Source organism: Mytilus trossulus, chromosome 7 (genome assembly GCF_036588685.1).
Source record: "Mytilus trossulus isolate FHL-02 chromosome 7, PNRI_Mtr1.1.1.hap1, whole genome shotgun sequence".
Lineage (NCBI taxonomy): Eukaryota > Metazoa > Mollusca > Bivalvia > Mytilida > Mytilidae > Mytilus > Mytilus trossulus.
In genome coordinates this window covers 21,929,753-21,957,543 of record NC_086379.1, presented here as the reverse complement: position 1 = coordinate 21,957,543, position 27,791 = coordinate 21,929,753, and the positions used below count along the sequence as shown (strand labels likewise).

Genomic DNA, 27,791 nt, shown 5'->3' with positions numbered 1-27,791 from the left:
ACATCTTTTATATCTACAATGTACAGACATACTGTGTTGACCTCCCCAGATATCTTTTGATTTAAATCTTATTGTTGGGACAACTTTACTGTTTCTATTCATTACTTATATAACCTGGCATCATACATCCGTACATTTGTGTACATGTACCTCAATTCATTTTTTGGAACATGTTTAATTGATCACTAGTCAGAAAAAATACTAAGAAAAACATATAGTACACAGCAGAAATAATTTTAATCATGATCATGTAACAAAATGTACAACCTGGTGACATTCCTGTCAATGAGTATTTACAAATGAAAATAAATTACATTCCTCCCTTAATTTTTTATTTGAATTGAATTTTTAACCCCCTTGCTTGACAAACTTCGGTAAGTAAATTTTTCATATAACTGATTTCATTGACCAACTGTTCCACTTTAGTTTTCAGTTCTTTATTTTTATCACTGAGTACATCTTCATCAGTGTGAATTGTTCCACGCTCTTGACGCTTTTTCTCGCGATATCGTATGGCAGCATTCCTGTTTTGAATTCTTTTTCGCTCTTTTTTGTCTAATTTTTCAACAGGTTTGTCATAGGGCTTGGTTTTACTTTTGCCCTCTTTTGGACTCTTTTTAGATTTTTTGTTCGAGCTACTGTCAGATATGTAAGGGACATAATCCGGATCTTCTTGAATACTACTTGCTGGAGAAGCAGGTTCCGGACTAGATAAAATACTGTCAATATCTTCTGATGACAACGGAGAAGCAATGAATTCGTTCATAGACACATCCATTAAACTAGAACTGCTGCTATCCAATAAGGAAACTTCATTTGAGGTAGCACTGTCACTTATAGAACTGTCAGTGTGTGAAATACTGGAGTCATACAACTCTTGTAATTGCTGTTGTAAATACAAAGTGTCTATTCCCTCAATTTCACCCATTGCTTCTTCAAAAATACTGCCAGATTTTATACTAAGGTCCAATTTCTGACTCCAAACTTCAGTTTGGTTGTTAATCAGTTCATTTTCAACTGAATCGTTTTTAATAACTTTCACTGCGTCATATTGTATGTTTTTTGGAACAGTTGGTGATGATTTAATTTTGATAGGTTGTGTTAGTAATTCTTCCAGGAGTCGACCACTTTTGATGGTATGTGGAATTGTCTCTTGTTCGGATAGAAGGGAACTATTGTCCCCGAGTAAACAGCTGAGATCAACTGTTTCCATCCAATTATTTTCTGTCAAAATAAATGATATAAAGTTTAATTACATGTCAATATACAATGTATTACGAAAAATACAACATTAAAATCTACAAAATGTAAATGAACATGTGTGCAAAGATGTACATGTATTATTTGTATAAACTGTAGCCATATCTATAATCTATATGTTATTTTGATAATCTAGTGAAAAGTAGGACGGTTACATTTTTTCTTAAGTTTGATTCTTTCAGTATGGATGTTCTATCTCAGACCATCTGGATTAATGCAACACATTGTAATTTTAATAGGTGTTTCCTTACAGTCAAGTCTCCCTTATGGTCTTTACTAAATAAATCCATTATAACTATCACTTTCTTGTCAATTCCTTTGATGTACTTCAGGTTTTAATTCTAACATTTTTATAAGAGTTTGTGTTTTTCTTTTTTTTTTTTAGAGTCAATTTTCAACTTTTTTAGAGTCAATTTTCAACTTTCAACAAATGCGTTAATCTTATTCTTATACACACCTTCCAGTGATCCAGAGGACAAAACTTCCTCAAATAATTCTCCTGGACCATATTCATCTTTGACTAGACTGTCACCAGGGATTCCAAATCCCACATCAAACTTGTCAAGGTCTTCAACTCCCGGCCCGAAGCCGCTGCTGGACGGGACAAGCCCGTCGAAAAGAGTAAACTCCTCCATCTCTTGGAATAATGAACTCATTTTTATCTTCAAATGATGATAATGAACTTGTGATTTCTGCAGAATCGTAAGCCACTGATAGGGCAACAAAGAAAAGTATGTTGGGTAACCTGTAAATGAAATAATTATCATATTAATAATAAATTTCTCCTGGAAATCTCCATTTCTACAAAGTCAGCAATCTTAACTAAATAATGTTTTTTTTGGAAAATGTCCACAAAAACTCTTGTCAACAAATATGAATTGTTCACTTACTGACCATAGCTAGTTGATACACTACAGTTACCATATCAGTATTACCCACCCCCCTTTTTTCTCAGACAAAAAAAAGTCAAGTAAATAGACAAATTATTGCGATTAAAGACAAAAAACAATCAAACGAATTCTCAAATACATAGTGATGTAGGTTTGGTGTCCGAGGTATCTGCCAACTCCCCCGCCCCCTTTTGACATGGCATTTAACATTTACCCCCCCCCCCCTTTTTTCAGAATACCATCATTACGCTTATCACAAGATATTAATTCGATTTTTCGAGTGTATCAATACATAATTGCATTTTCTGTATTAAACTGTTAACATATTTTACCCACATTGTTCATAATATTACAAAATGTACGTGGCGGTAAAAAAAAATCGTCACAAGGAAATCGTTCTGTAAACTTCTGTTATCAAAAATATGTAACTGTACTTACGCCATGATTACAAATAAAGTGTAGCTGAAAGCCTAAGCTTTCCTGTGGTTGGGCACGTCCTCGCTAGAGATCCATCGTAAATATCGTCGTGTTGGCACACGGAAATGTGTTAATCGCTGTGTTGTCTACGTTGGCATATCATAAAATGGACGATAGTGGGCAAGGTGCGCGACTAAACTTCCTTCTCAAGGTTATCTTCTTCCGCATAACTGTTTCAAAACAAATGAGGTTGAAAATATATTACAATATTTTATCTATCATTTATTAAAGAGTAAGAGATATTTTAAAATTATAAAATTTGTAGACTTTGATATAATAAACTACAAATTGCTTGTGTTTTAATCATGGTTTATATTTTCTAGCGCAAGCATATTGTAATACGTCGTGTATTGCATCAGAAAAATATCTTGGCGGTGTGCCACAACTGGGGCTTTTGATTGGACAATGCCGATCAGAATATACTATATTTGGATTATGACGTATATTCATTCATGGAAGTAACTACTATACTATTCGAGTTATATATAGTCTCTGATTCATTCGGGTTTAAGTAAAGGGACAAAAGGTGGAACTATCGTGACAAAGCAAACAAATATATATAATACAATCGAACAGGGACTTTTTTACTATGTCAGAGTTAGTATCTCAAGGGGTAAAGGCATAACTTCGGAATAAATCAAATCTGCAAATAGTTTGGTCAGGAACATATATATACTGTTCCCAGGTTTGGTCGTCATCAGGCGTGATACGTTAATTGTAGTCCAAACGCGCCATTTTGGGTCGTATATTGGTATCACGTTGGCGTCGTCGTCGTCGTCGCCCGAAGACATTTGGGTTTCGCACTCTAACTTTAGTAAAAGTAAAAAGAAATCTATGAAATTTAGACACAAGGTTTATGACCATAAAAGTCATAAAAGGAAGGTTGGGATTGATTTAGGGTGTTTTGGTCCCAACAGTTGAGGAACTATAGGGGCAAAAAATGGTATTACAGACTAGGGGAATAGCTCTGTTAGCATGGATGGAGGCGATTATATTCAGACACATAAACACGTCAGATTCCATTTCTACATTTTAATCAGACAAAGATGACGTCACAAACATAGATACAAAATACTGACAAAAGGGGAACAACTCTCTCTCACATACAGAAACATAATCTGACCATACATACTGATATATAACATCCCGCCCCCAAAACAAAAATTTTACTAAATTTTTACAATGGTCAATATGTGTTAAAAAAAATACAAGATATACTAATTTCCAAAATTGAAAGTTTACATGAATAAAGTTAATCTCTCGACACTCTAGTAACCATTTTAAAACAAACGTATCAACGCTGCAAAACCGAAAGTCTGGCATCTCGGACTCCTCCCTCGGATGACCTTATGCACGCATTACTCTCACACAAACAATTACAGTGATACACACATATTAATGGCATTTCCTACTAGACAAACATATATCATTATAAATAGCTGAATACACATTTGATAATATCATCAGAGACCTTAAACTCTTAAATTTAATAAGGTTTTATTTATGATAAATATCACACCGCTAAATGATAAACACATTCACATTAGCTTTAAATTCGAAGTAAAAAAATAACGTAGATCAAAATTAACATGAAAAGTATCTGGATTCATAAAATCAAAACCATGGCGATACAATTATCACCAAAATACGGTAAATATAACAGTTAATATAGGTAACGGCGGAATGGACACAACAGCAATACAGTCAACATTACGCAATACACATCACACGTGTAGTTCAACGGGTTAATCTGGGTCAACATCAATAAACAGTAAAACTGGCGCTTCTGGTGAAATCGGAACTTGAGTATGCATGGCGATACAATTATCACCGATACAAATTAAATAATGTCAAATGAAAATAGCATATAATAAATGTATAAACAGGATCCAAATGTTACAGAAATAAAATGCATGATGCAACGAGATAAATCTCACGTGCTTCAGGTTAAAACGGGATACAGGTAGTTGACATTCATCACAAATCACAAAGACAGTACGTATACAAGACGAGACATGGTCTGTTCTTCTTCTTTCCAAAAATAAACTTAAATGTTGGAATCATAATAAAAGTTCGGGTATAAAAATTTAAAATCAATAAAAAGTGTTCAGCTTCATGGCGGCAATGGCAGGATCCATCAGGAACAGTCGGCGGTCAATTTCACAAGTAAAAATATCCAAAATCCATAAAAAAAACAAAATCCAAAATAATATGTATAAATCATTATTCACGATCGTTTAGGTCACTCCACCATATTACAGACTAGGGGAATAGCTCTGGTAGCATGGATGGAGGCGATTATATTCAGACACATAAAAACACGTCAGCTTCCATTTCTACATTTTAATCAGACAAAGATGACGTCACAAACATAGATACAAAATACTGACAAAAGGGGAACAACTCTCTCTCACATACAGAAACATAATCTGACCATACATACTGATATATAACAATGGGCCCAAATAAGCATTTTTCTTTATTTTCACACAATAACTAAATTACTGTAGTATAAGTTAATCAGAAATCTATGAAATTTTAACATAAGGTCCCGGACTACAAAAGGAAGGTTGAGATTGATTTTGTGAGTTTTAGTCCCAACAAATTATGGTCCAAAAGGGTCCAAAATTAAACTTTGTTTAATTTCATCAAAAAAATAATTATTGGGTTTTTTTTATATGCCAAATCTAGCCGTGTATTCAGATTCTTAATTTTTCAATTCAGTGGTCCTGCGGTCGTATAAAGCTGCGCCCTCTGGTTTTACATAAAGAAAATTTCATTTTGCCATTTTAAGGCTGATAAGTTGAGCTTTTTAATTTTAGAAATAGCGAAAAAAAGACTCAAAGCATTTTGTTTAATACCTGAAAATGATTTGTTTCCTAAATACATTCATTATCATGGTCAGGACTTTGGCTCAATGCACTCTAACATGGACCGGTGCAACATCACAGACTCATTTTTCATGAGAACTCGGTATAAGATTTGCCAGAAGCTACCAACAGTAAAACTCCACTGATCAAATTTCTCTACCAGTTTTTAAACACTCGTCACGTGCACGTACGCCACAAAAAGCATTCACTCAAAAACGAATTCGATTAAGACTGACTCTCTCCATAGAATTACTCACCGTCATCTATATCTGCACACAAAATACAATACAGCTTCAAGAAGATCCGAAAGCGATAACGCATCTATTCTTACCTTAACGATTTCAAACCATCATTTCCTTTAGACAAATCAATAGTTCTCTTTTTTCCCTAGAGACAGCCTGATTAGTGGAAAAAGCCATGATTACATAAAAAATGTGGTATTGGCAAACAACAAAGAGGTTTTGGAAAAAGGCTTCAGACTTTTTCACTGTAATTTCTTGTAATTTGTAAAATGATATTAAAACGAACAAAGAAACATTGCCGGAAACTTGCCTGAGCGCGGAATGGCCGATCCAATCCTGAATCTCGCGGAGCCGGCAACGTGGCCACTGCATTTAAAATTTCCCTAATGACTTGGGGATGACATTAAAAGTTCAATGTAGGATACAAAATTTATTTAAAATAGTTTTTTTTACTGCCCCCCCCCCTTTTTACACTCATCTTATAACTTAATTTGGGGAAAATTGATTGACCATTATGACTATATGTAAAATCGGGGTCAAATAAACAAAACTTGCAGCAATTTCCCCCCTCCAAACCTCGTTCTACGAACCCTGGGTCGAACCATGCCCCCCCCCCCCCAAGTGTATCAAACTATCATGTACTTAGTTGGTTTTTTTTTCAATTTCACGCCCTTCAATGTCTTGATTTCTTCTTTTTCTATAAAGTTTGGCCAAGAAGTTGTATGTTTATATTTTAAAATATACAATTCCTCAAGTTGGTTTGGCATCACATTAATGTTTTGACCCTTCAATAGCCATTTTTGTACGAATTTTTCAAACCTCAATTGTATCAAAACTACAGATATATTAAATAATAGAGATAGGCCATTTAGTACATATTCCAAGGGGAAACTTGATGCAAAGCTTTATTTTTTACTGTTTCATTGCATTTGATAGAAAATGAGGACTTTGTGGCAATTAAATCAAGATTTTTATAGAAAATTCAGAGCTTGGTACCAAGCCACGTTCAACTAGTTTACATTAGTCAAAATTTATTATTATATTTTAACGGCCGTTGGTTTTAAACATAGCAAACTCTAGTGTAACTATACTACCGTTGTCAAATCTGAAATATAAACAAATTTAGACCGTTCAGTGCTGTTTATTTGGAATTCTTATTGACACTATCTTTCTTGTAACATCATAATTATCGATACCGTTAAAGCTTTGGAGTTGTGCTAGTTCATATCGCACTTTATTTTTCTTATTTAAAGCATATATTTGAACTCTCTGAAGTAATTAGTCATATAACCTATGTCGTGTTTTACAAATTTTAAGAACTGCAACCGTCTTACCTGATGTTCGGTTTGACCGTTTTTATTGTATATATATATACTTCAAGATTGTAACAGCTTAATCTAAGTAGACTGATAATTGATTCATTCAACATCACAATCATATATACTGATGAAGGATATCTGTTATCCGAAATATTTATAAATAATTACATTTATAGTTCCTTTTTATGTTATTGGTGTTGTTATGTACACTTTTTAGGCGTTTACATATATATATATATATAAATATAAATAATATAACTCGTCTAAACATCAACCCAACAATGTTAGACCTGTAAATTTGCTTTCGCAAATTTTTTGTTCTTCCCTCGCCGGGATTCGAACCAACGCTTCTGCGATATCGTGACACCAAATCGCCTGCACCGCAGCCGTCCTGCTTGACCACACGACCACCTTGGCTTCATAAAAATGGAGCTTTCGCTGGTCATTTGTTACCTTTCCACGTCAGTTTTAATCTAGCGGCGTACTACAGTACATGATATATAAGGCATGGAGAATCTCAGATGTTATTTTTACAGATCAGCTAAATTATCTATAGTAAAGGATCCTATACAAATTAATGTAAGATACAATCACAGAAAATAATTATATTTATAAGTACGTCTGAGTCAGTGATATATTATATGTATTTAAAATTCAAATTCAAATTCAAATATCTCATTCCATGATTACAGGGCCCTTTCGGGTATAACAAAATAAAACGATCATTTACACTAGCATACCAATCTTTCTCGCTCTAAAGAGCGTCGCATTTTCACGTTGACAGAGAGACATATGATACGTGTTATATGTCTTTGATAGTAAACATGCACATTTTATATATGTAACACTCAGAAACGTGTCCTTCCCCCCAAACGTGTCCGATTCCCCCAAACATGTCTAGTTGAAAACTGCGTCAAAGCGTGTCATTTGTATAAACGCTCAAACGTGTCCATTTCTAAACTAACCCCCAAACGTGTCCAATTCCCAAAACGTGTCCATATCAAGCGTTATTTGGTTATTGCTATTTCATTAAAGTATACTAATTTTACCATTTCATTAAAAATATACATAAGCATGTTAATACTTTTTTTCAAAACGGAAGAATTAAATTGGGTTAAAGTGGGGGCGTCATTTCGGCTACTAGTATATCATATGTAAATTGTAAGCAAACATGTTGAATTAAACTGTACAGTTAACGGGTCAAAGTGTCCCTTTCTCTGCGTGTTAAAACTTTAATATTCTCTTTAATTATGCATGAAATATTGACAACTGGACAATTCGCAACAGTCTAATGTTATTTATTCAGTAGAACTGAAAAAACATTAAAACTTGCATTTTTTCTCTAATTTGCATGAAATACTTGCAACTGGACAATACGCAACCATCAGTAAAAAGTTTATCTTAACAATAGAACATTAAAACATTATGTTCAAATGTAAAAAAATAATAACATGTAGCCTATGTTCTCTCTAAATAAAACTGCAAAAACATTAAAACTTGTATGTTCTCTCTAAATATGCATGACATACTTGCAACTGGACAATACGCGATCATCAGTTTAAAGTTTAGTTTAAAGTAAATTTGTACAGTACAACTTTAAAAACATTAAAACTTGCAAAACTATCACTGCATGAAATGATGCATTTAATATAAAATTAAATGCATATATTATGCATATTAAATTTCAAATTACAAAAAATATTATGCATTTACTTCGCTGGAAAATTTCTAATTTAATATAGATTTAAACTAAATTTAATATTGCAAATAAATTCCCAAATTTCAACCTAGTTTAAAGGTATTTTTAAATCTAAATAAATTTCAAATTTAAAAAATTAAATATAAACTAAATTTGAATAAATTTGTAATTTAAAGATTTTTTTATGTATATTAAATTTGATTAAATTTCAGATTTAAAGAAATTTTAATATAAATTAAATTTGAATAAATTTCAAATTTAGAGAAGTTTTAATATAATTTAAATTTGAATAAATTTCAGATTTAAAGATCATTGAACGTAAATTAAATTTGAATAAATTTCAAATTTAAATATGAACTAAATTTGAATAATTATGTAATTTAATTTCATGTAAATTCAAATAAATTTCTTGTTTATGACTTATTTAAATTAGAACTTCCATCAAATTTAATGCAATTTAAAGTCAATATAATCCTGTATAACTGATGTACTTACAAAACAATCGTGCAAATGAAAAATGAAGAAAAGGAAGAATTTTTCCCTCTGCTTTTTTTTTGGAAAAGGGATGTAGGGGATTTTTTTCTTATTTAACCCAAATATCTGGTTTAGAAATATCTAATTAAACATAAAACGAAAATTAGGAAAAACAGGAAGTGTCAATAAATATAACTTTGTAGCTACTGAACAAATAAAATTGATCCTCCAACTTTTCTGATCCATATTTACAAAGTATAAGACTTAAAGGGCATGGATTGCTGATCTGTTTATTTACAGTAGAATAATATTTGTGGTTTCAAATGGCAATGTGCAAATGTATAATTTGTCAGTAACATTGAAGACTGTCATTCATTTGCAAAGCTCAATACCATTTTGTAAGTATGCTTTTACCTATATGTAAAGAATGGCACTGCATCTGAATGTGTATAAGAACTTGAAGGGTTAGAATCTAAGACATACAAAAAACACAAACACCAGATATAAACTATAGGACAAGACTATCTCTATGTGTGATTTGGATTTTGACAATTGCAGCAATAAATAATACAGGAGATAACAAAAACTTTTGGACAAAGCATAACCATACACAACAATTTCCAGCATTTTCTAATTGTCATCCTGTCTTGAGCCTAGTTATTTTCATGTCTTCTCATCAGGTCAGAATAATAAAAAACAATTTTGAATTATCTCCCTTTGTATATACTTCAATAAAAGAAACTAAGTATCTCACAAATTAATTTTATTCAGATACTGACAAATAAGAGTTGTTTTGATGATAAATTAAATAAAATGTCAAATGTTTGAAATACAATTTTACTATCAAACAATTAAAAAAAAAATTTTTTTTTTTAAATAAGTCCAGTTCTACATCGAAGAACCTCATCAAATTCAAACTAATCAATAAAATAATGGTAAGTGACAAATCAAAATGCTTACTTGTATAGATGGTTTAAGAATCATAACAATAGGGTTATAACAAATAGCAAACATAGCCACTTTAAAATTTCAAGTTTGGCATCATAAAAAAAAATTAATAATAATGTCCCTTGCTAGCATTATTTGTCAATTTTAAAAACTTCAAAAAGCAAAAAACAAAAAACATTACGTTATTTACATAATTAACATAATTGCTAAATTCAAAAACAATCCTGCTGCTGGAACATTTTAATTAAAATGGTATGAGATTTCATTCCAAGTGCTGTATGCAAGAATAAAAATAATAAGGTGTAATGTTATATTTCAAATATGTACAATTAAATAAAATAGCACACAAATAAACTTTTATTAACAAAATTATGTAATGTCAATCAAAAATTTATCAATACTGAATGAACTTAAACAATTGAAAAAAATAATAAGTTTATAGGTTTAAAAATATATGTGGTGTATTAACTGTTTCCTGATTAGTTAAAAGTATCAGTTTTATTTACAATGTTTACATTTTATGGTGACACACCCACTCTGATGTTGTGTATTAACACGTCAACACATGTGTACATTGTTATTGTTAATATAAGTAATATAAAAAGTTCTTTGAGCCTTATTTTTTATTGAAATTGATTGATAATGAATGGCAGTAACTTATTTTGCTTTTATTGAACCATAAAATTCACATTTTACATAATCCTCTTCGCAGATGATTTAATGTGAAAATATAACAAGTTATCTCCCTTTGACCAAGCGATTATAAATAATATGGTGAAATTTTACAGGAAAAAAGTGACAGCAAATACTAGACACTGAAATGAGCCACACTCAAATTATTATTCAGCATTTTAATGTGAAAATATAAAAAGTTATCTCCCTTTGGCCAAGCCATTATAAATGATATGGTAAAATCATCACAAAAATTGACAGCAAATACTGGACACTGAAATGAGCCACACTCAAATTATTATTCAGCATTTTAATGTGAAAATATAAAAAGTTATCTCCCTTTGGCCAAGCCATTATAAATAATATGGTAAAATCATCACAAAAATTGACAGCAAATACTAGACACTGAAATGAGCCACACTCAAATTATTATTCAGCATTTTATTAACCAGTAAAGGCAACAGAAAGTTTATGTAAAAAGAAATATGTAGCTTAACCAAACACAATACCATAATCTGATGTCACCCATATGCTGCAATATTTATAGTAAAATGCAAATGTTGAAATTAAAGAGCAATAATTCATCTGTTTTACTTTAAAAAATAATCGATTTCAATAAACCTGGCAAACCCCTCCATTTGACTTATTTTCAGAGGTTCCCCTCAAAGTGAAGATTGTCAACTATAATTCAAAAGTAAACATGAAGGTATTTTTGTTCTTGCAAATTCCAAAAGTGTACCTTTGAATTGGCCCTTTTTTAAATTCAAAGAAATTTTCATTGACATCTCTCAATTTTTTTGTCATATGCCCTTAAGGAAAAAAAAACATGCAAGTTCTGTACATTTCTTGTGACAAGGCCTCTCTGATTCACTTAGACCTCAGCTTTTTGCCTTGTGCATTCAGCTGTCTCTAGTATTTACAGTCTAGTAAATGACTTTAGTCTATCCATGTAAGATTTAAAATCTTGTGACAGTCAAACCTGAAGTTTTGTGATCAGGCGAGTTTATTTACAAAATCACTGTTCCCACTTGACATTTAATCAATTTTCATGGCCTGTCTTAAATTGTCCTCTTCAGATACTAGCAGTTTCCTGGCTTAAAGGACCTTAGCTCTATTTTGTAGATTCTGTAATAAAGTAATTAAAAAATGTTTAGTTTTATTAAATTGACTAGTGATATCTATGTGACAAAAGAAATAATATTCTGCATGCAATTATTCTATCTTAATGCAGTTGTAATCAAATCATATACATTTGTATTTAAAAATATTCTAATGTCAGAGTGACCCAAAAATATCTTGTGGAATAACTCTATTAAAAGAATAGCTAGAAGTTGTGATAAATTTTGTATTTTCAATGGACCATGAAATTGGGGTCAAAACCATTAATCTATCATTAGAAAGATTATAACATAAGGCACATGTGTATCTATTTTTGAGTTGATTGGTCATTAACTTCATTAACAACTTTCCTGACCAGAAAAGATATAAAGATGAACAAAAAAAGGCATGAATCATTAAACATAAAACCCTTCTACTATTGTTGGCTGACATTACAATTTATTACACATTGTGATTTATTCATCAACATTAAAACATTTATTGATTTGTATCAGTTTATATTTAAAAACTCCTACTTTCATTGTTTGGTCTTAATGTGTACAATATATACAACTTTTATCATTTGATGTGTGATCCCCTGAGGGGTTCAGACTTATATTTTAGTGAGTGTTTGATGTGTCTTTGGGCACACTATGGAGGTCTAAAATAATGTAACTGTTACTCCCTTTTCCCCTTGGGAGATTGTTATTGGAATAACTCATTATTGAGTTTGTTGTCTTTATCAATTTCAATATAAATCACAAGATTAGGTACAGCAATTTTGTTTTCTTTTGACATATGAGAAGTATTTGTAAATAGTACAATCAGCTGTATACAATATAACCAACAAAAAAAATCAGAAACTAGATTACTGCCCTTTCAACTTAACCTTATATGTATTTATTATTTGATTTATAAAGTAATATTTAATCAATAGAAATTTATGTGAAAAATTTCAAACAAGATTTAAGTCAGTCATTGTTTGATTTGGCTTATTGTACTAAATACACAATTATTTTTATTTTTTGTTGTTGTTTTTTTTCCTGCAATTTTTTTTGTGACACTTAATAGTAAAAAGAGTATGAATTCAATCCCCATGACTCTATTCATGCTATTTGTTAGATGTCTGTACTCTCATTGGCAACCACACTTCATCACCTTATAAATTTATTTTTGCAGGCCTCAACTAACAGTAACAGTATTTTCCATAAAATATATAAACAATAACAAGCTAGTACAATCATGACAATGAGACTATTAATTTATCCCAAGACTTGGTCTAATCATGTCAAATTGATGTAATTACTAAATAGCTTACTTCAAAATAGAACCAGCTGCTGTTTTACATGCCCAGACTAGATCGTGTATGCCTATAAGCATCAGGGAAAGCTGCTTACTGCAAAATAAAACAGAAAAATTCTGTAACTAAATGTGCATTGCCAGGAGATAATTAGTTGAATTTAAAAAATTTCAAGCAAGTCTAGTATATATCATGAACATTGCATATTATATTTGTTAAACTTAGTCTAAGCAAAGGAAAGGGTGTACAGGTTTTGCAATACTTAATATATATATATTATAGATATAGACCGGCAGATGTGGTGTGAGTGCCAATAAGACAACTCTCCATCCAAATGACAATTTATAAAATTAAACAATTATAGGTCAATGTACGGCCTTCAACATGGAGCCTTGGCTCACACTGAACAAAAGGCTATAATGGGCCCCAAAAATTAATTACAATGTTTGGCTCTATGAAACTTTATGATTACGTGTATATGTACATGTATATATTCTGACAGACATTTTCAACATACATGTACATATAAGGTACATTTATAGATTTTAACAAGACTAAGCAAGTATATAGGCTGATAACACTAAAAAGGCAAACATGTACCTCTGCATGATGTGTATTTTATCAAAGACAACGGCACATCTCTTTTTGAATGACATGACACATTTGACATGACTATATACATTTATATCTTTTGAAAGATTTTTAAAAATCATAAATTCAGAAAAATGTAGACAATATATATATTACACATCATATACAATATAATACCTTTACACGGAAGGAGCATGGATGGCTGTTGTATTCCCTTATCTTTGAGCACCTGTTTCTGCGTGCAAATCGATTCTCTGTAACTATTGATGCAATTCTTCAATTTTTTCACCTTGATCCGTCATCAAGATTTCTGTTGGGGAATCCATCATCTTCTGTATTAGTTAAGTAAAATTAAAACTCTTTTAGAGAATGTAAATATTCATCATGATGTTTATACAAATATGATAGTAAGTTTAAATTCTGTTATGACCTTTAGCTTATGCATTTTAAACTTGAGTCACTGAACTGTAGTACTATGTACATAAACAGCATGTACATGTACAGGTTTGAAATGTTTGCAAAAATTTACTCAAAAGTCATAATATAAATGAAGGAAGTATGGTGACCAAAATGTATCTATCATTTGTATGGCTAGTAATTGCATCGACATCAGTTTGTCATTGTTGGATAGCTTTTATTTTGGAAACATACCACATTGTTTACTTTAATCTTATTAATCTTCATATAAACAATAATATGAACAATGCACATATCTTAAGTTTTCTCTTTTGAATTGTTTTACATTGTCTTATCGGGGCCTGTTATAGCTGACTATGCGGTATGGGCTTTGCTCATTGTTGAAGGCTGTATGGTGACCTATATAGTTGTTATTTAATGTCCCAGTCATTTTGGTCTCTTGTCTCATTGGCCATTTTGGTCTCTTGTGGACAGTTGTCCCATTAGCCCAATGAGACAACTATCCACAAGAGACTTAAATGACACAGACATTAACAACTATAGGTCAGTGTACAACCCTTCAACAACGAGCAAAGTCCATAATGGCAATCATACCACATCTTTTTTATATATCACTAAGCATTTAAATTTATACCAATAGGCAATATTAGGGTTCAACTTGTATTGTCACCCGGTAAGTTAGGTACATGTACCTATAGAACAAGTCAATTATCCAATAATCTTTAAAACTTCAGCGCAGTTTGTAATTATTCACAATAAACAATAAATGAATGGAATAATTGATCATAGTTTTCAGAGTGTTTCTATGTTTATAGTTTGACCAAGTGGTGCTTTGGCAACTCACATTTGTGGGTTTTTCAATTGGTACCTCAGTTGCATCTAAGATAACACGAGTATTGGGAAACTTTTTCTTGAAGTCAACTGGCATAGTTTCTTCTATGATTTCTTTTGATGGCCACACATCTAATTCTTTCAATTGAAAGTATAAAAAATTTATCCATGTCATGATAACTCTAGAAACTGTAGACTCTGAAATTTTGAACAACATTGCCAGTTCTACATCCTCTTTTGCCTGCCTCAATTTTATCAAGGTTAAAAACAGTTGATCTGTTGGGTGTAATAAAGAGCACTTGTACTGGAGTTCATATGCGGCTTGTCCAAGACAATGAAAAAATATCATAAAATGATCATAATCATCAAAACCAGTGTAATAATTTATCAATTTATCATTGAACTTGAAGCTTTTTATGCTAAATGTTCCAAATGAAGGAATATCACATTGAATTCCTTGGTTCTTAGATCTAGAGGAAACATCATCTACTGTTATAATTGGCTTCTCACTGTTAGGTTCAGACGAAATTACTTCTGCTTCATATTGATAATCAAAATTATTAAGTATCAGAATTGGCTCATCTGCAGATCTCTGTTTGAAACGTTTAGCTCTTGGTGATTCTTCTTTTATAGATGGTCCGAAATTAAAAATTGATGGTATTGCTTCAGCCTTCAACCGTGAACGTTCACCTAAAAAAAAGTTTTACCAAACATTATACAAAATATATTATTATACTTCACGTTAAAATGCCATATTTTGATTGGCTAAGACGAGGGTGTCAATTTACTCTATCACATGGCTGAGCGGGTGACAATTTTTTTAATGTTACCCTCTCGTCTAGACCAATCAGAAATCGATTATTCAAAGAACAATGAAGTTGTTTTTTTCTAATACCCGTAACGTTGTTATGAACGTGACGTCATAGAAAATACTTTTAAAATAAAATTAATCTGTAAAAGCCAAAAATTATAGGACATTCAGTATAATAAATTAAATAACACATAGCTGAGAGGAAGATAGAGCAGATTAGAACCCCTTGAAAAGGCATTGTCAACCTTGGCTTCGCCGCGGTTGACAATGTTTTCTCGGGGTACCAATCTGCTCTATCACCCTCTCAGCTATGTGTTATTTATATATTATCCCCTGAAGGTAAAGGTAAATAAAGTGTTTTATCTTGGATTGTGAAAAAGCAGTACACAAACAATCTAGTTCTGTGCTTAAATAGCAATTAATCAATTTTATTATAAATGAAGTAAAATGGGGGGGGGGGGGGTTATTTGAATTAAGTATTTAATCCTACATTGACATTGTGATGCCATCTCTTATTTGCAATTATATTTAGCTTACATGTACTTGTAGGTAACTACACATTATGTCATATCATGCATATATACATGTATTAATATGCATTGAATATTCTTATTTATTCTGAAATTATATTTGCATGTGAATGATATACATGATATAAGTGTCTCACTGTCTTGTAACAGTCTGTGTTTGAAACATAGTAAGTTGTTTTTTCATAAACACTTGAAATTCATACCAGAAAGTTCACAATCATTCTAGTTCTGTGCTTAATTCTTACAACAAATTACATGTAGCAATCCATCAATTTCCCCCAAATTAAGTTAAGAGGAGGAAGGTATGTGTAAAAAACTATGTGAATTAAGTTTTTTTTTATCCTACATGTAGATGGAGCTTTTGATGTTGTCCCTTATCACAAGGATAAATTCTATTTTTCCAGGGTCATACCACATCTTCCTATACCTATCATAAATATCCCTTGTCACTGCACCAAATCAAGTTTCGTTTAAAATTTTATAATAAAACTGTCAACCTCTGTTATCAGCTAAGGTGTCTCCAGTGACTCAATGTTAATCCTAGCAGTTGTAGCCAGTCTTGAATTTTAACCATGAATTCATAACAAAAATAATAATGTATCCCATCCATCATTTCATGGTTGAGTAAAATGTCTGTTTTCCATGATGGCATCTGAAATATTAAAACAAGAAACCACAAAGCATCATGCTATTTAAATAAAGGTAAATTCAGAATTGTTTTTAGTGTTCCTAAGGGACAACCATTTAATGCGGGGCTTGTTTTTGTGTTGTTGTTTTTATATTATTTCCAAATTTGGAAAGGGAAAAAAAAATCTTACTGTTAATGTAAAGATATTAAAAATAAGACTTTTATATATGTGACGTAAGAAATACAAAAAAACATTATGCTTTTGCTCTGACAGTAGAGATCCATACTTTTTTTCAAAGTTAAATGGTTGTTCCCTGTTAAATTATATAAGAAATGAAACTTTGTGTTTATCATTTATGATTTACACTTACAAATATTGAATGATTTGTAAGCCATAAATAAAATGTAATTGCATCAAACAATTTTTTAAAATAAATCTCCAATTTGGTTCATGACAACAACAAAAATTCTGAATTTACTTTGAAGTTTCTGTAATACAAGATATCATAAAGACAAAGAAAAATTATTTTTCTCTGTCTCTGAATTTTGAACAAAGCAATACAAAATAAACAAAGAATTAAGAGCAATTTTTATTGATACAATATCATTTAGAAATTAAATAAATTTCAAAGGAAAAATGTGTGGGTTTATCCACATCCGTGTTCAAATAATGTGACGATATTTAAAAATATGGGTCTATGTTTGACGCTTTTCAAATTTCCCCATGAAGGATTGACTTCTATCAGAAGTTCAAATGGTCCGACTTCTAATATTATATATCAAGATTACTCATCTTTTTAAGCATTTTTTTTTCATGTTTATGTTTCACTTGCAAATTTATTCTCCTATTGCCTAGAAATAATCTGATTTACCTTGTAAACAAATGTAAAAGGGACTGGTAAAAAACTGACAAAATTTTATTATTTCAAAGAAAATTACATCACTCGTAAATACCCCCTTTTTGTGAATAATCTGTCAAAACAACTGTTTAATCGAGAATAATCAAAACAAATAAGTTTAAACATAACTGAATTCAAGAAAAATATAAATATAATAACCTAATCCAGTGGTTCTATAATCTCCTGGCGTGAAATGATTGTGACAAACTTGGTCGTATTTTCCTGGTTTCCATAACTTTTTGCTGGATGGATCAAGTCTTTTTATGGCCACTCTCCATTTCAAATTGAATTCAGTGTCTTTTGGAAATCTGTGACCGCCTTCGGAATTATTGCAGCCGGGCACACAACAATATTGGGGCATAGTATGGTCAATTTATCGACTGTTCATTTTGGTTTCTAATGTAAACAAATGCCGCGTAATGCAATTCAAGCGTCCAAGTGATTAAAGCGCTTACGACAACCACTTATGGAACACCAGCGACGTCTACAGGAAGAAAAAATACGAATGATCCCTATTGGGTTGCACGACCTGACCCGGACATCTCCTTTTTATATTTAGGTTTTGGGAATAAAATATATGGGGCATGTATATCAGAATAATCATAAAAAATAAATTGATTGTGTAAGGTGATGTTATGTATAATTATCTATAAGTAATACAGTCACCAAGTCGAAAATCATGCTGTTCTTCTTCTTTTCGAATTTGAAAATCCCGCAACATGACGAGTTAAAGATTGCTACATAGAAAACACTCGAGGCAACCGAAAGGTGCACGATCGCACTAAATACCAGTAATATATTATTAAACCAAATAAAATAATGTATCCTAATTGATAGATTGAGATAATATATGCTGTTATAATTGTTTAAAGGATGTGAATTACAGAATAAATGACTGAAATATGATCTTCAGAAATTAACTAGTACATGTACAGATAATAAAGTATTTTCCTGGTATACTTTTTGGTCTTAACTTACACTGTTATTATAACAACATTACAAAAAACCGCGGGACATGACCAGATAACAAATATAATTTTTCATACATATAAAATCAATTTGACTCATAATATTCACACATTTGTATAACACTTAATATATATTTCTCAAATTATTGCTTTAATAGTGAGCATAGGTACTTGGGGACAGGACATTTTTTTTAACCTACCGGCCTTTTTCCAAAATCTGTTATTTTTTCGTTTTCTATCATTATTTTTTTGCGTCTGTCTGTGTCATTTGAACATAAATACACTACAGTTTAATTTAAACATATTTTATTTGCAAAAGTAGCAAAAGGGATTGGACACAAGTAATAACAACATTAGAGCCGTCCTCTCCCAATATATATAAATATAAACACAAAGTACACTGATTAGATAATGGCGAAAAAGGGGAAAAAACATAGTACTTCAAACAAAAATTAGAAAAAAAAGAGAAAAAAAAATACAATATAATAAGGAATAATAATAAAACAACTTGACTGGAGTGAAAGGTTGTTGAAAGTAGAAATTTAGAATGTTAATTGATTGTTTTAAATCTTTGTGGTATTCTGATATAAGATTGTAAGGACTCAAACATGTCTTTGTTTTGCTGAAAGGTCACCGTCACCAGCTAACAGAAGCTTAATGGATATAGCGTAACTTTCTAATTTTGAAAACAGTATTTCTCTTGCTTCGTTGTGAAAAGCGCACTCTAAAAAAATAGTGTATACTATCCTCAACAGGGTAGCCACAGTTGAATGCTGGACTTGGTTTAATATTAACACGATGTAAATCTGAATTTAAAGAACTGCACATATTTCTCAAACGTGTATGAATGATATTAAGTTTTCTATCCCCACAACTAAAATAGGAAGGTAGTTGTATCAATTTGGACTTCATCTTTCGTTTAAAAATATTTATATATTTTTTGGCGTACGTATGTCGGAGGGAAGGCTATTCCATTCAATAGTAGTGGATGGGAAAAAGATTTTCTAGTTATGTCTAGTCTATAACCGGGTACTACATGATTATTACTGTTTTGCAAATCGTAGTTAAATACTTGACCAACAAGCGGGGGCATTAAACCACAGAGATAATCAGGGGCAGTCCTATTATGTAAAGAATATAACATATTGAGATTTCTGGATTTTCTTTTGTCCACAAGCAATTGCCAGCCAGTTTAAAAAAATACAGCTTCCCGACTAGCAAACACGGGCAACCCAGTTACTAACCTCCCTGCTTCTAACTGAACATGCTCTAAATTGTCGGCTTCTGGTTGAGTACAAGGTACGGGGCGCCGAATGGGACTCTTGTGGTTTTGTACTCAAAATTCAATTTTGTACGGACAAAAGTGACTTTTGTTCAACAAAAATAAGTTCAGTTTAACAAAATTTGTATCATACTACAAATTTAAAATTTTGTCATACAAAATTATCTATCAGCGGACAAAAGTCACTTTTGTCATGACAAAATTCATTTTTGTTACAAAGACTTGACTTTTGTTACCTAATTTGAAAATTGGGCGACAAAAGTCAATTTTGTATTCAAATTAGTTTAGTTTGGTTTCTGTGAACTAATTTGCATACAAAATCGACTTTTGTTACACAAAATCGACTTTTGTTACACAAAATTGACTTTTGTTACACAAAATTGACTTTTGTGAGACAAAATTGACTTTTGTCTCAACAAAATTGACAAAATTGACTTTTGTCTCAACAAAATTGACAAAATTCACTTTTGTCTCAACAAAATTGACAAAATTCACTTTTGTCTCAACAAAATTGACAAAATTCACTTTTGTCTCAACAAAATTGACAAAATTCACTTTTGTCTCAACAAAATTGACAAAATTGACTTTTGTCTCAACAAAATTGACAAAATTCACTTTTGTATCAACAAAATTGACAAAATTGAATTTTGTCTCAACAAAATTGAATTTTGTCTCAACAAAATTGAATTTTGTCTCAACAAAATTGATTTTTGTCTCACGAAAGTCAATTTTGTCTCACGAAAGTCAATTTTGTCTCATAAAAGTCAATTTTGTCTCATAAAAGTAAATTTTGTTGTTACAAAAGTGAATTTTGTCGTCACAAAAATGAATTTTGTCATCACAAAATTGACTTTTGTCTCAACAAAATTGACAAAATTGACTTTTGTCTCAACAAAATTGACAAAATTGACTTTTGTCTCAACAAAATTGACTTTTGTCTCAACAAAATTAACAAAATTGACTTTTGTCTCAACAAAATTGACAAAATTGATTTTTGTCTCAACAAAATTGACAAAATTGATTTTTGTCTCAACAAAATTGACAAAATTGACTTTTGTCTCAACAAAATTGACAAACTTGAATTTTGTCTCACAAAAGTCAATTTTGTCTCACAAAAGTTAATTTTGTCTCACAAAAGTTAATTTTGTCTCACAAAAGTCAATTTTGTCTCACAAAAGTCAATTTTGTCTCACACAATTGACTTTTGTGATTTAATTTCCATATCAGGTAACAAAAGTCAATTATGTATGCAAATATGTTTATATTTGCATACCTTTTAGACAAAATTTACTTTTGTCATGACAAATATTAATTTTGTCTACAAAAATGAATTTTGTCATGACAAAAATGAATTTTGTCTACATACATGAATTTTGTCATCACAAAATTGAAGTTCTCACAAAACAAGTCTGTATCACATAGTTTTGTAAGACAAAAATGATTTTGTTATGACAGAATTGAATTTTGTACAAAACCACAAGAGTCCCATTCGGCGCCCCGTACAAGGACTTATATAGATCTATATACCATATGGTCCCTGTTGAGTACAACCATCCCAGAACTCACATGCATATTCCATAACGGGTCTTATAAAGTTAAATATATACGAGCAAGATAATTTCTATTCAATACATTTTTCAATTTTTTAAAAACATTTAATCTTGTGCTTGCACACTTTGAAATATTTTCTATAAGTGTATGCATTTTACCATTGGAATGAAAAGTAATCCCTAGGTGTTTATGACAGGAGACAAATTGTACTAATCGGTTTTGAAATTCTATTTCAATATCATCTCGGGAAGTATGGCAGGAGAATACTAGTATCATAGCCTTTGTCTTATTAGGGTAAACATTAATAAGCCAAGCTTTATACCATACTTAAATTTGTTCTAAATCGGTGATTAAGACAAACTCTATAGTGTAAGACAATAGACTACAAAATACTTGGTTTTGCTATTTACTATCTATTCCAAGTTTACTATCCATATATATATTACTAAAGAGAGTGAATTAAAAGAAAACGAAAGAATAACGGATATTGAAAAAAAGGGGGAGGGTAAAACAATTCTCCTATCCCAAAGTTCCGATGATAGTAAGAACCTTCTTACTATACAAATCCTAGATTCATGACAGTGATATATGCATTCTAAACTGTATACAGAAATCAGAGTTATCCAAGATATTGACTTCTAAATTAACTTTATGTTACCCCAGCTCCCCGGGGGGGGGGGGGGGGGGGGGGGGGCACTTCAAACTTTTTTGGCTAGCGGTGAGCAGCTGAGACATCAAGTACCCCACCCTTTTCATATATTTTGTTTATCAAAAATATATACCTTATCATATATTAATGAAGAAAAAATAGACCTATAGATATATTTGGATATTTTTATCTTCTGATACATTGGAGTTTACAAAAAATTTGAGGTCCCGCTCATTTTACGTATTTGTTTAGAAGCAACGCAGTCGCAATAATCACACATTGCTTTACCAATAAATTCTTCACTCTTCTTTTTGCCAGTGCTATTTGCCCCTTTTATAACTTTAATTATGAAGAAATTTCAATTTGAAAAGACAATAGATAATGTTTTATCAGATAATTGTAGTAACACTTCAGATAGTATCACTTTTACTGAGTTTACATTGATTAGAAACTGATTTGTCGTTCCCTCTTGAAGGACGCTGACACTATGCTATGGAATTTCTTCTAATGTTTCATGCATGTAAACCTTTCAATGTTAATGAGGTGGAAATGTCAAAATGATTGGATTTATTGCTCTTATATCTAACCTCAGTGGAAATACCACATTGAATAAATAGAGTTTAATTGGTTTGACAAATAGCTGATGCATTTAAGACTGCGGTTTAACCGCATTAAAAATAAACAGGAACATTTGATTAGTTTCAGATACTTATAATATATATCCAGCAAGTGATAATATCAACCTATTGATATATTTAATCTGAATTTCTCACCCTTTTCATATATCATGAAGCATGAAATAGTTACCTATTCCAGCGGCTCATCCCTACCAGTCATTACATAGGAAGTGGCCCCCCGAGCCCCAGCTACTGACTCCATTGTGACATTATATATTGTGTAATGTTGGTGTTAAATGAGATATGTGTTTAAATTCTTCGTCGAATAACTGAAATCGGTGTGTCGATATCTACTGGTCCTCCACATGCCCCGGGCAAATCAAGCAGCGATAATCGGGCATATCTTTGCTTCTGACCGAGAAGACTGACTTCAAAAGGACTGATTTGATGAATATTCAACTGTTAATAACCTTCATCAGATCCCGAGTCTTGCATGATGATGGAAACTGATAGCTATAGACTAAGGGACGACATCAAAAGTTCAATGAAGGATAAAAACAAAACTTAATTCATATAGTTTTTTCACCGACTCCCCTACCTCCCCCCTTCTAAACTTAATTTGTGAAAAATTGATTGACCAATAACGATATATGTAAAAATCGATGTCAATTTATACAAAACTTGCAGCAATTTGAATTAAGTTTTTTTTATCCTTCATTGCTTTTTTGATGTCGTCCCTAAAGTACTTGTACATTGTATTAACGACTTTACTATGAGAAATATCATCATCTTCAGGATTTGAAATGATATTCTTGTAGACTTGTAGCCAGAATGGTATATACATAAGGAGACTGGTGAACGTGTAGAACATGAAGGCAAACTGTTAGAAACGTAACCTGGCGGGAAAACATGTAGATAGACTTGTAGACACGGAGACAGACTGACGGACACATAGAGACCGGTGAAAACGTATAGACTTGTGGACACATAGTCAGACTGTTAAGAATCATATGGACAAAGAAACTAGGGGTCTATAAGAGAGACTTGTTAAAGTAAAAACAGACCAGTAAATGATTGAAAAACTGATGAACATGTAAACAGACTTGTGCAAATGTAAAATGACAAAAAATATTTGTCAGCCTAAAAATCTGATTCCGTAACTCTATTGGGTTTAATTTTCAGACTTATATGAATATGGAATCTATATTTTTTGGAGATGCATTATGTTGTGGGGCAAGCTAGGATAACAGTTATCAAAGCCCTCCTTTTTTCAAATAATTTGCCAGAAGAAGGATTGCATAGGGGAATTATTCATTCCATTTGCACAACATAAACAACGCATACCCCTTTCTATTTATCTTCATTTTGTCGTAATATGAATGTTCTATGATCTTTTGATTTTAGTATAAATGGACACTTGTTTACTTGGTTGTGCTATGATGGATTTAGTAATACCATATTTTGTTTTCAGTATAAGAAATAAAATGATAATAATGGATTATGTAAGGTTCTCTCATTAAAATATTCAACATAATAATTCTTTATTTGCAAAACAAACAAAGACAATTTTGATTACGGCAAATACAAAACAAACATAATGAAAACTTGTAAACTTGGATTAAGTGTATTATTTCCAAAATCAATTCAACATCATGCATGTTAGCTCATCGGGTCATCTTTGACTTTACCAATTATTATACACCACATTTTACACTAGTAACAAATAATTCATACTTTTTAGAAGCGTTGCCAATGTGCACAACATGTGGTTTATTCATTATAAAAGTTGTAGGTCACTGGGTCATTATCTACACAGAAAATTAAATAATATATAAATTTGTCTTTGGAATGCAAGTCTATATACTATACCGAGTCAAATAAGTTCAGCAGCGCATATTTTAATCAAACATTTCAACAAATAAACAACACCTATTGTCTGTGTGTGTGTTAGAAGTATACAAGTGATCTAATTATTATACAGGAAAGAAAGTTAACCATATTTTGTGATTTTCTTTACTTGAAAATGGAAAAACTTGACAGAAATTAAGATAAATATGACTTAAATGTATCCGTTGCTTAACTTTTTTGTTAAGCAGTATATTTAGAATTTGTTAATAGTATACTAGTATAATGCGACGTAGGTAAAGATTTTTCTTTGAAAAATATCATCATTTTTAATTTTGATGAAAACACTTATTGTGGTCATGAAGATAGCGTTGAAACTTTGATTAAAAAATGTTTGCGCTTTGCCCTTTTTGAAGTTAAATGGTCAGTTTCATTTTATCTTATTAACACTTTTTTTACTTCAGCATCACTGATGAGTCTTTTGTAGACGACATAACGGTCTGTCGTAAATGTAAAATTTCAATCCTGGTATTTATGAAGAGTTTATTTGCCCCATTTGCAAATATAACAAGTTAACAACTATATATATTATCTTTCTATTAAATATACCAACGGAGCTATACATGTACACTAGCTGTTGGCGCTTTTAATCTTGGTGTTATTTAACATTTGCAGCCATTTAAAATAAATTGTAAAAATGATTCTTAAAAGTTTCGTTTTTAGAATGAATGGCAATATATATATATATATATATTTCGACCTGTTAGTCAAATGCGTTTTGTTTAAATATACTTTTTCACTCTTTTGGTCTTTTGGAAAATGTTGTTTGTGCTGTTTTTAGACCCTTCTACAACGAAATTTGTTTGACATGCACACGTATAAAAATTGCGGTTTTTATCCAACGCAGTCATAGGTTTGAACGTAGTTTTCAATTTAGACTCGTATATATATATATATATATAGGATCCTTTACTATAGATAATTTAGCTGATCTGTAACAATAACATCTTCATGCCTTATATATCATGTACTGTAGTACGCCGCTAGATTAAAACTTACGTGGAAAGGTAACATATGCCCACCGAAAGCTCTTTTTTTGAGAGCCCAGGTGGTCGTGTGGTCTAGCAGGACGGCTGCAGTGCAGGCGATTTGGTGTCACGATATCACAGTAGCATGGGTTCGAATCCCGGCGAGGGAAGAACCAAAAATTTGCGAAAGCAAATTTACAGATCTAACATTGTTGGGTTGATGTTAGACGTCTAAACATCAACCCAACAATGTTAGATCTGTAAATTTGCTTTCGCAAACTTTTGGTTCTTCCCTCGCCGGGATTCGAACCCATGCTACAGGTAGGGGGGAGGGGGGGGGGGCGACTAACCTAAAGTTGGGGATCTCTCCAGTCATGCTTCAGTGATTCCCTCTAGACTATATAATCAATAAAAAAAAATCCCACGAAAGGGGAACCCCTCCTACCCCCCCCCCCCCCCCCACACACTGGATTCGCCTATGACAAAGTCAACTATAATCAGCGCCGGGTAAAAACTAAGACGAAAATAAAATAGGAAAACGAGAGTAACTTATCATGATTCCAGTTCTGCTGAAATCTGGAATTCATAATTGAGAATGGAAGTGGGGAATATGTAGAAGAGACAACGAGGCAATAACCGAAGGCATCTAAGGGGTCTTCAACGCGACGAGAATTCCACGCAAAATACGGAAATAACAGAAAATGTTGTATAATTGCCGATCTGACACATGTGTTGTAACTATCCATGCTCCCGTCGAATCAATCGGAAAGCTCTAAGTACAACCTTCGACAATAAACCAACACATGCGAAGTGTGCTAATATATACGTAATAATTTATAAAATGTACCGATGTGACAAAATGTGAAACAATAGCATAGAGTATGTGAAAACGAGAACAAAAAAAAACCAAACGAATTTAACAGAAAGCAGCCACAGAATTCATGGTTATAAAACTGAAGAGAACTGTTTAAGCAAATTGAGCACTATGAGGTTTTGATTTTTATGACCCCACTTTCATCGTAGGGTATATTAATTTATCGCTTACAGGTTCGTTCGTCTTCCCGTTCGTCTGTTTGTCCAGCTATAGATTGGTTTGTCTGACTATCCAGTTTTTGAGTTGCAACATAAACATTTTAAGTCAAATATCCTCAAAATGCAAGGTAGTTGGATACATTTTATTATAAAATGCAAAGAGAGAGATCATGGTTTGTCCTGCTTTCTCTTCCGAGATTTGTTGAACTACAGTTTTAATATTTCAGAGCTCGAGAGGTTGCCTGAACACACAATTGAGATGTCCATGCATGCATGTATACCTCGGCATTTTTATTTTTGTCAAATATTCTTAAATGCCAGGAAGACCGAGTTGAACCTTAAAAATTATGTATATAACAAGCATCTAGAGCTTCTTCTACATTTTTTAAGCAACGACCTTGATATCTTGTAGGATGAAGAGGCGAATCAAGGGAATCCGGTGGCAGGTGGCCTGCTCCGCCTTTTGGGGATTTTTGTTGTTGTTTATTATAAAGAGAAGCACCGAAACATAACTGGAACAAGCCCCTTTCTCGGAAGTCACTGAGCCCCACTTATAAAATTGAGAATGGAAATGGGGAATGTGTCACAGAGACAACAACCCAACCATAGAAAAAAAACCAACATGCAGCAGAAGGTCACCCACAGGTCTTCAATGTAGCGAGAAATTCCCGCACCCGGAGGCGTCCTTCAGCTGGACCATAAACAAATATATACTAGTTCAGTGATAATGAACGGCATACTAATTTCCAAATTGTACACAAGAAACTAAAATTAAAATAATACAAGACTAACAAAGGCCAGAGGCTCCTGACTTGAGACAGGCGCAAAATTGCGGCGGGGTTAAACATGTTTGTGAGATATGA

The 27,791-nt window shown here is 31.9% G+C and overlaps 2 protein-coding genes across 2 annotated transcripts; both read right to left on the bottom strand.

Annotated features, from left to right (window-relative positions):
• Positions 1-218: 218 nt before the first annotated feature.
• LOC134724786 (uncharacterized) lies at positions 219-2,808 on the bottom strand. Its single transcript, XM_063588034.1, has 3 exons — positions 2,589-2,808; positions 1,718-2,005; positions 219-1,224 (listed from the first exon to the last, which is right to left on the bottom strand). Exons 2-3 carry the CDS (start codon positions 1,914-1,916, stop codon positions 332-334), a joined length of 1,092 nt encoding a protein of 363 aa, XP_063444104.1. The 5' UTR covers positions 1,917-2,005; positions 2,589-2,808; the 3' UTR covers positions 219-331.
• A 12,179-nt stretch (positions 2,809-14,987) lies between these two features.
• LOC134726059 (uncharacterized) lies at positions 14,988-18,382 on the bottom strand. The gene is made up of 2 exons (XM_063590454.1): positions 18,116-18,382; positions 14,988-15,778 (listed from the first exon to the last, which is right to left on the bottom strand). Exons 1-2 carry the CDS (start codon positions 18,315-18,317, stop codon positions 14,988-14,990), a joined length of 993 nt encoding a protein of 330 aa, XP_063446524.1. The 5' UTR covers positions 18,318-18,382.
• Positions 18,383-27,791: the final 9,409 nt, after the last annotated feature.

Excerpts from the sequence above, each read along its gene's own strand:
- LOC134724786 (XM_063588034.1), bottom strand. The coding sequence starts at position 1,916 with ATGAGTTCATTATTCCAAGAGATGGAGGAGTTTACTCTTTTCGACGGG. Across the intron at positions 1,225-1,717 it reads GTCCTCTGGATCACTGGAAG|AAAATAATTGGATGGAAACA; the intron begins GTGTGTATAAGA and ends TTATTTTGACAG.
- LOC134726059 (XM_063590454.1), bottom strand. The coding sequence starts at position 18,317 with ATGCCCCAATATTGTTGTGTGCCCGGCTGCAATAATTCCGAAGGCGGT. Across the intron at positions 15,779-18,115 it reads TTATAGAACCACTGGATTAG|GTGAACGTTCACGGTTGAAG; the intron begins GTTATTATATTT and ends ACTTTTTTTTAG.